Below are 10104 nucleotides of genomic sequence, written 5' to 3' on the forward strand. Positions count from 1 at the left end.
TTTAAAGTTTGTTAACGTAAACAGACTATAAATTTATAAAATAGATTTAAAACTGGACAAAACTGTGTGTTAATTAGTTGGTACAAAAATATAAATTTAAAATATGCTAAAAATATTCCAAAATTAATCAGTTAAATTCTAATTTATTTCTAAAAATATTGATAACACCCCTCGAGAATTAGTTAATTGAATCATAATCAAAAAGTTTCAATATTTTTCCAGTTAAGGTTTTAAAACAAAATAACTTGATTAGCTGCAGAAAATTTGATTGAAATAAGTTAACCTAGGCGACCGTCAAACTGATTTTTTATTAATTTTGCGACCGCTGATCGATTTAAATCTAATTAGCTAATGTCGTTGACTAATAACCAAATCCGGATGCAACAAAAATGATTAGCTGTATCTTTAGCATCTCAGATAGTAATTAATAAGATTATCAGTTTCGAAAATTAATCCAGTTATAAGGCTTAGGTATTAGTAATTGCCTTATAAAACACGAATAAATGCTAAATCAAAAAGTGATTAGTATTGGTTGAAAGTATTTAGACTAAGTTGTTATGATTAGCTGAAAATGTCCATAGGTTCATTAAATAAAAACAGATTAAATTATTTAGAATGTATATATAAAATAAACAGTAATGAATTAATTTTGTTATACTTCGAGATTAGTTATGAATTTATAATTTTAAAATTAATTTTTAACCAACCATGTTTATATTAAAAATAATAAGTTAATTGTTAAAAAATTGCAAAACATTTTTTACGCATAGAAACAATAAAGTTATTTATTCGAACTTTATCGAGAAATCTTAAATTCAAACGCGAATTAAGGTGGTTTTGATATGGTGGCGCAAAAAATTTGCATGTTTATTATTGCATACAAAGTTTACAGACACACCAGAGAGCTGCACCTTAAATCTGCTTCATTTCAGAGCATTAGCCTCTAGGCGCTTGATTTCGCAGATGATTTATCCGTTTAAAGTATAAACAATATTTAAAAAAATTTAAAACGTTCAAAAATGTCCTCGAAAGCACCTCGAAGTATGTGAAAATACTTGAAACATCCTTTTAGACTAAATTGAACACTAAATGTTACATTATTAAGCTGATGAGTTTCAAAAAAAAAAAACACTTAACAACGTGTAATCTAATATTTGAATTTTTTTTAGAAAAAATCTTTAAATCCTGATTTTAACGAAAACTTCTATCTAGTCAACCATTGTACATTGTTTGGTTTTTTATTCAAACTTGATTGAAAACAGGCTGCCGACGCAAGAGCGCTGTTTAATCTTTAAAACTAATAATCTTAACAGCGCTAAAAGCAAGCTAGGCAGCTTTAATTAAAATATTCTACACAACTAGCGCTAATAAAACGCTAAGCCAGAAAGAATTTCATTATTATTTTCCCTTGCACCTGTCTTTTAAAAACTTTTAAAATTCCTCAACAAACCTAAACCTAATTATACAATGCTCAATTATTAATTTTACAAAAATTAATTAGTTAATTTAAAATCTTAAAAAGCTCTTTTTAAAGTTTTACGCATAAGAATGATGTTTATAATTTAAAATAGTTTTGTTTTTCAAAAGTTGTAGACGTAATTGACGATTTCATAGTTGAGCAAAACTTGTTTAAAAACTTGTTTCTTAACTTTTCTGAGCAAGATATTTACACCTATGCTCACAAACATAATTAATAAAGTGTTAAACTATTTTTGTTGTCTACTCTTTCTTCAGATCGTTGGTTTAACCAGCCAAGCTTCGCCAACGACTAAAACAGTCGGCCGGTTTTTATTACCAACCCAAACAATAAAGCCACCCATTTGATCCATCACCGAAAGTTTTCATTTCTCAAAATTCTCAGGAAACGTCTGGCAGCAAAAAGCAGAAAAAAAGGGAAATTTCGATGCACAACAAAGCAAACTAATTTATTATGTCGTTGGCGGATTAAACAAACTCCAATTCATTATGCCGGACGGGCGGCTGAATGTTTGCATTATCAGAAGACTTTCGCCTTTATTGTGACGTAACAAAACAATAATGTAGTGAGGGAACGCGTTTTAATGAGACGCGAGATTTGTGCATTGCTCGTTATTTTTACTGAATTTTCGTCTCTTTTGAGAGGTGGGGCCGAGCATTGCGGTTTGCGACAACGATGGTTTTCAATGATTGTTTGGCTTCGAATAAATATTTGCTGCACGGTTAGCTGCCCGTGTTTGAAGCAAGTTTTAATGAGGCGGATTTTATGTGGACTTTTAATGAATGTTTGGAGCGCTATTTTCTTGAGTTTGAGAAGCAATATTTTTCAGTTTCCTATAAACACAAAATTAAATGTTTTTGAACATTTGACGCATAAGACAAGCGTTGACTATGCAACTAGTCTAGTTGTCATTTATACATTTCTGTAATTAATTGAAAACCAATTGTAGCCAAGTTAGTAACGTGTAATTTATAAAACTTGTACTAGAAGAAAAATTAAACTTATAAATTCAAGCTTCACTTAAATGCACTTATAAGCATTAAAGTGTCTTGAAATAAAAATAGTCTTAACTTTCATTATTCAAGCACTTTAAAGGTTTTTAGCTATCTTAAAGCTCGTTAGAACGAAGACTGTAATTCAAGTGGTAATTTGGAATAATACTTTAACACTTAGAAATTTGAAAAAAAATGTAGCCATTAAAAACCTTAAATGTAAAATTATTTTTTTTATTCATATAAAAGTGGTAACAAGTTGAACGTCGTTAATTTTCATCATATTTATTTGATAAGCATAGTAGTATTTAAGTTTTGAAGCAAAATTTAATTAGCTCTACATTTAAGTTTTGTAATATTTTTGAAAAAAAAACTGTAGAAATTATAAAATAAAAATACGAATTAAATTAGGTATATGAACTTCTTTGAAAAAATATTCCATTCTAAATAAAAAAAATTAAATAGCAATGACTTTTAGTAAAAGTTGAAAATAACCTAAATCAAGTAAGTAGCAAGAAATTGTATTACAATATAAAGAAATGCGTGTAACAAAATGACATTTTTCTATAAAATGGCAGTGAAAACATAATAAAACAACCATTAATTCTAACAAACAGTTTTTAAAAATCTGTAAGTTTTAATTAAAGTTATAGAATTTTTTTGTAAAAAATTGTGTCAGCGTTTATTTAAAAAAAAAATACTAATTAAGATAGAACTAAATGTAAAATTTTACAATTCAAAAAGTTCATCAACATTCAATAATTTGCTCATAGTCTCTATGGTTACCGTACAAAGTGTAAACCCTACTTTCACTGTAAGGCTGGTCGCTGTAAACAACATTGTTTTCTTGTTTGTACGATTGCTGCGGCAACACGGGCCTGTTGCAGCCCGCGTAATTAAAACTACGACTGAAAGTTTCTGAAGATGGACTTTCAATGCTCAACTCGTTCACGCTCGGTTTTGGCAGCGCCGCGTACTCCAATATTTCGTTTGAAAGAGTTGAAGGGTCCGTGTGTCCGTTGCGGGTCAGACTGTTCCGGTTCCATTCGATCTGACTCGACCGACCGCTCCTGCCGTTGACGTTCACGCGTGATCCCGGTCTGCTGCCGTCCACCTGTACGTTGTACCCGCTTCTCCTGAACTTCTGGCTGTCTATCGTCTGGTACACCGGGTCCCTGCGCTGCGCACTGATTCCCTTGACCGGCGGCTTGTAGAATGCCGAGCCGTTGCTCCTCCTCGCGCCGCTCTCGTTCTGAAGAGGCGCGACCTCCCCCCTGTCGACGCTGTACTTTCGGCTGAACCTCACTTGGACCGAGCTCCTTGCTGGCATGTTTCGGTTTTCAGCCAGCTTGCCTTTCTTGCGCTTCAGAAAGACGAACATCGCCGCTCCGACGACGAAAATGATCAGGATGCTCAGAACGGCGCCGACCGCCAGGTAGACCGAGGGGCTCTTTTCGTTTCGGTCCTGGTCATGGGTCGAGACCCCGAACGCAGGCTGGTAGCTGTTGTCCAAGTAGTTGTAGTTGCTACTGTAGTCTAGAATCGTCTCTTCTCTTGCAACTGTTTCTCGCAATTCGACTCTATCTTCGATTTCGTGTTGCTTTTCGGTCTGTTTTTCAACGTCTAAATCATTTCTGGTTGTGGTTACAATTTCGGTAACTTTGGTGGTGACCAAGTTGCACATCTGATCCTCCTTGCACTGCTTCGGGGGGCAGATGCAGATCTTGTAGGTGCTCCCGGATTCGTTCAAGCCCTCGATCTTGTAAGTTCGCGAGTTCATAACCTTGTAGAAGTGCTGCTCTTGCAGGTAAGTGCCGTCTTGCAGCTCCTTTGAAACCTGCATTTAGAAAAGTTTCAATTAAAATTAAAATTCGTTTATTTTATCTAATTTAGAAAACGTAGTATTTTAGTTACTCCACCTGAAAAATTGTTATCCAATTAGTTTTAATTTGTTTTAAGCGCTAACTCACACAACGACAGCTGTTTGAAGTTGTAGTTTCAGCCAAAATACAATCAACAAAAAATTAAAAATTAATTCAATTTTGTAACTTTTGATATAAAAACAACATATTTTTCTACTTACTTGTACCAAGTACTCGATATAGACTCGTGGCAGCGTTATGTACACGGACGACTCGGTCAAGGAGTCCTGGTTGATGTGCAGGGAGGAAGGACCTTCCTTACCCGGCAAGATCGGATCGGGAAGGTCGAAAGCAGAAGGGTTCAGCTCCTTTTCGCAGCTCGATCCGGTGTACCCTTTCAAGCACCTTTAAATTTTGAGCGTGTGAAAATACAAAGCTGTTTGAATTCTGAGCGTTTGTTCTAATTTTATCTTAAACACTACTTTTAGTATGAAAAATTCAAAGCAACTGTTTTTGAAACTTAATTACTGAACACAAACACTAAATTTATTTTAAACTACTCAATTTTCTAAATACTAAATTAATACTATATAAAGTAAATATCCGCTGTCACTTATCAGTTTATTATGTTGTGATCATCGTGCAAACGTGAAACAATTATAAGTTAATTAACTTCTTAAAAACTTTAGTTTTTATTTATATAAACATACCTGCAAGTTTGGTACGGTGAAAACTGGCAGGTGCCTCCGTTTTTGCACAATTTTGAACAAACCGGTTTTTCATAATTGTGTTCAATGTTAGTAAGCCTAAAAATATTAAAAAGTACAATAAAAATAAACAAAATATAAGCAGGTTTAGAAATTAGTATTATTTACTGCATAATAAATTTTTATACCACACAAAAGGTAAATAAATTTTAGGTGTTTGGTACGTTGTTAAATGATAACGTAAAAACAAATTAAACACAAAAATTTTCACTATTAGCTTATATATCTATTTATAACGTAAAACAAAGTCAACGTTTTTTTATACACAGTAATTAAAACTTTTTCAATACAATAGTTATAATCTTTAAACTCACGGTCCACAATTCTCAACTGAGTAACTTTTAATCGCAGCTACCAGGCTTTTCCCCCTCATCTGGGTAGGATTTGCACAAAACGTTTTTTCTAAGTTGTAGAACCCCTTAAAAACCCTGTAAAAAGGTGTAGCTACATAATCATACTAGCCATAATACTTTTTTTTTTGTTTAATAAAGTATTTTTTAGTGTTTGAATTAAAAATAGTTTTTTGTTTGAAAATTATACTTTTAAGTTTCTTATAAAAAGCAACTAATTATAAAAAAAAATACTCAAAATTTTAGTTTAATCAAGTCATATTATAAAACTACTTAAATCAGGTCTATATAAAATTTCTAAACATTTTTATATTATAAAGCATGTTAGTTCAGCATATATTCTATTACATTTTAATTGAACTTAAAAAAACTTTAAATTAGTTGTAACTTAAAATTTCATTGAAATAAACAGCAAAACTTAAACCAGGTCTATATAAAATTTTTAAACATTTTTATATTATAAAGCATGTTAGTTCAGCATATATTCTATTACATTTTAAATGAACTTAATTTTTTTTTTATTTGTTGTAACTTAAAATAGCATTGAAATAAACAGCGAAAATCAAGTACAAAACAATATTTTTGTAAAATACTTTTATTAAAGTCCAAAAAAGTCAAACACAAACCCGTAGTGTTTCGCAACACTGGCGATGCTGCAGCCGCAGTCCCACTGGTTTCCCTTCAGGTCCACTATGTTGGCCTTGTGCAGTGTGGGCAGCCAATCACGTGGCAGTGCGGACAACCTCATGTTGGAAATGTCCAGTTCCCTCAGGTCGGGAAGGTTGGCGAGCAGGTCTGAGGGGAACGCGGAAATCGGGTTTCCTTCCAGCAAGAGTTGCTGAAGCTTTGTGAAGTTTCTGAAATGTAGAGTTTAGGTGTTTGAGGTTGATTTCTAATTTTTAAATAGAGTAATTGTGTTATTTATTATTAAAAAAGAGTGATTGAAATACACAGTTTATTTTTTTAAGTAAAATTAATATTTTTAAATATTTGATTTGAAAAAGCTGCACAAAAAAGCTTAAAAGGAACATTTTATTATACTATATAGGGACAAATATTATATTTTTGTTCTTAAAGCTTACTTTATAGCAGAAGGCACAGTGTCAAGCCCATTTCGTTTCAAGTCAAGAGATATGAGAGTGTCGTATCTTGAAAATGAGTCCAATTTCAGTAACTTTAGTTTGTTGTTTCCAAGCTGTAATTAATAAAACGTAAACAAACAAAATTTTACGTGTATTATGTTTTATTTATAGAGTATTTCCATTTGAAATCAACCATTTCCAAACATGTAGCAAATTAAAAAAAAAAAATAATTTGTAACACTTCGAAAACTGTTGACAAACAATAAAAGTATAATATCTGAATTATGTTTATTTATAAGAAATATTTTTTTAAGTCTTGTATTATGTTTTCAGCGTACAATCTTATGAATCTTTTCCCTGCTTAACTATTATGTTATTTTTATACATAAACAAATAAACGCATACTTTAACAAAGACTTACAAGTTAAAGACTAATTAAGTTCTGTTGTGAATAAGACTAAGTCTACGGGCGTAGGACTAATCAAGTTTCAACAATTCAAATTCTTAAAAAAAAAATTCTAACGGCCACAACACAAATATATATTACTTTTCAATTGTTATGTAACAATAAAAAACAACGAACCGCCAAAGTGTTCAGGCTGAGCATTTTAGTGAAGCTGTAGGTGAGCGACTTGATGTTGTTGTTGTCCAGCGTCAGCTTTTCAACTAGGGGAATCCCGATCAGCTGGGGAATGGACTCCAATCGGTTCCCGCTCAAATGAAGCTCGACCAACCCGGTCATGTTGACGAAGGCGTTTGTCCAAATGCGGCTTATCTTGTTGTTATTCATCTTGAGTATCTTCAGGTTCACCATTCCTAAAAAAAAGATGCTTTTGTCTGTCTGCAGTTTTTTAATAATACAAAAACTTTATATTCTAATTTAGGTTTTTAGACATGAATCTTTTTGGTTTTGTATTTTGAGTTTTGACTTAAAAAAATTCAAAGTTTGTCAGTTATCAATGGATTTAAACGAATATAATTAAAAGGGAAATTTTTAGGATTCAAATAAAAAAAAATATAGATAAACTTTATAAAATAATTAATTTAGATAGTGAGCTTAATATTTCCCAACAATTCCAAACAATTATTCGTAAAAATCAATTTAAACTAAACTCTTTTTTTCAATTTTTTTTAGAAACAAACTTCATTTGCATTAATTATTCAACAATTGAATATTTCCATGAGCGATATACGGTATAAAATAAAGCACACAAAGTCGTAATGCGAAGCAATGTTTCATAACGGTCGCGGCAAATTAGTGAGCTAACTACATACTTATAAGATTACGAGTCGAATTCACTCGCCATATGCGCCATAGGAAAAAAAGGGGAAAGAAAAGGAGCTTTCAATTAACAAGCTTCAGACTGAAAGTAGAGCAGTTTAATTTGAGGGCTTTTCGATTACAAACTTCATTACAAACTTTCTACTTCCCTTGTTTGAGCCTCAGTACTTGAAATTCTCAGCTTGACGGATTAGTTTATGTCTTTTAAACAGTCGCTACTTAAACTACTTTTCCACAAACGTTTAATTTTTGTTTCGTTAGACTTTTCGGATTATACTACATATTTAATGCTTCTTTATAAAAGGTATGACAATGTCATGAAAAACAAACATTCATGCAACGCATAAGTACTTGTAAAGTTTTACAATACATCTTTAATATTATTTTAATTGATTAACAACTGTTTTAAAAACTTTATATGCTTTTAAAAGTACTCTTGTAGTGTATTTTTAAACATATGTAAAACAAGACGAATATATTTTATCTAAAACTTTTTAATAACTTTTTAAAATGATTTAAAAGTTTTACCTGATACTAGTTGAGGCCTAATACTTTCAAACTTGTTGTGACTCAGATCAAGGGTGGTCAGCTTTGTGAGTTGCTTGAAGCCCTTTTGGCCCAGACTTTTGAAGTTCAACTGATTTCTCAATATGTACAGCGATTCACAGTTCTGATGGACAAATTAAAGTTATAAAAAAGAAAACGGTATCGATATTTATCTTAAATAAATTTTTTATCTAATAAGACATGTTCTAGCTCATAAAGCTAAGTAAAAAGTTTGTGTAAAGCATATTTCAGCATTAACGATCAAGAAATATTCTACGTTGTTCAATAGTTTTTCCATTTAAAAAATTGATAAAGTGATATAGTTTTTTATTTATATTGTTTTTAAAAACGTTTTTAATTTATTATAAGTAAGTCCGAAAATTTTGCTTTACGTTTTCTGATGGCTACTTACAAATAACTTATACTTTGTATTATTTTGACTACATTTTTTATATAAAAACTTAAGTTAAGTAGAAAAATACACTAAAATCGACAGTAAAAAAAATACTTAAAAACTTTTAACTAGAAAAAAAAATATTACGCATCTGTATAAATTGAATTTGTTAACATTAAATAATAAAAAAATATTTTCAATTCAATTGCGCATTAAGCGTTTGTTTAAAAGCTTTTAGTTAAGTTGGATTGAGCACTTGTAGTTTAACCGTAAATTTAGTCATTAAACTGAGCATACAAAAGTTTATGAGAGTCTTTAGCAGAAATAAAGTTTTAGTCTGGCTTAAGTTGAGTTTAATCACGTTTAATTTTAAAAATTTACGACTGAACATTTGCATTGTGCAAAAAAAAAGTTAATGTGTTTAACTTAAGATTAGTTTTTATACAATGGGTTATAAAATATGACAATGAACACTTGTTGTACGTAAACTTAGTATTTTAAACTGAAATTTAAAATATTTTCGAATAAAAATATAAAATATAAAAGTATTATGATTTTTTTGTTTAAAGATTAAACTTTACTTGTACTACGTTTTTAACACGGTTATTTTTTTATCTAAAATTGATCTTTTCAACACGTATTAGTTTATAGGAAGCTATAAAAATACTATTTTTATGCCTGAAATTAAAACTTTAACACAAAGCGGTTTATTTTTCTTAAATAAATTAAAAAAAAATCAATACAGTCAAGTCAATTAACTCTAAAACATTAACAACTGTTACCGTGTGTCTTTTCAAGCTCTCGTCCGGAATTCTGGTCATGTTCGTTTGGTAAATGTATATGAAGCTCGAATCGGGAAGGTCATCTTTGAAAGTGGTCATTTCCAGGTTTTCGCAAAAAGTGTGGCCAGATGAAATGGTGCATTCGTCAGCGGTGACATTGCAAACAATCAAGAGTGACACTACAACGAAAAGAGACAAACTTCGGAAACTGAAGCGGTTTTTGCAGGCTGAATTCATAGTCGCTTGGGAAAATAAGACCATAGATTATACAAGTTTAATTCAGTTTAGCTAAATCGCTGAAAAGTTTGGTTTTGTTTGTTAAAGTTTTTTAAGCTTCTATTGCGAACAAAAATAAATTTTAATGACATTTTTAGCTTTTGTTTAAGTTTTAAGTCTCATAAATAAGGTTTGAATAAAGCAATAAATTGTTTATAAACTTTGTCATCAACTTTACAAAAAATCTATATATAATGTAGAATAGTTTACTAGTCAAATAAAATTTTCGGTTGTTTTAGTATTTAAGACAAATCTAAATAACTGTGATATTAAGCTGCTAAAGTTAATAACATA

The 10104-nt window shown here is 30.8% G+C and overlaps 1 protein-coding gene across 1 annotated transcript; it reads right to left on the reverse strand.

Annotated features, from left to right (window-relative positions):
* Nucleotides 1-3217: 3217 nt before the first annotated feature.
* Nucleotides 3218-9823, reverse strand: LOC145828714 (uncharacterized). Its single transcript, XM_082936470.1, has 9 exons — nt 9535-9823; nt 8341-8482; nt 7114-7346; nt 6531-6643; nt 6075-6305; nt 5413-5526; nt 5042-5137; nt 4553-4736; nt 3218-4306 (listed from the first exon to the last, which is right to left on the reverse strand). The coding sequence occupies exons 1-9, from the start codon at nt 9793-9795 to the stop codon at nt 3218-3220; spliced, it is 2463 nt and encodes an 820-aa protein (XP_082792596.1). The 5' UTR covers nt 9796-9823.
* Between the last annotated feature and the right edge of the window lie 281 nt (nt 9824-10104).

The sequence above is a fragment of the Thalia democratica genome, chromosome 2 (genome assembly GCF_965202585.1).
Source record: "Thalia democratica chromosome 2, ktThaDemo2.hap1.1, whole genome shotgun sequence".
Taxonomy (NCBI): Eukaryota; Metazoa; Chordata; class Thaliacea; order Salpida; family Salpidae; genus Thalia; species Thalia democratica.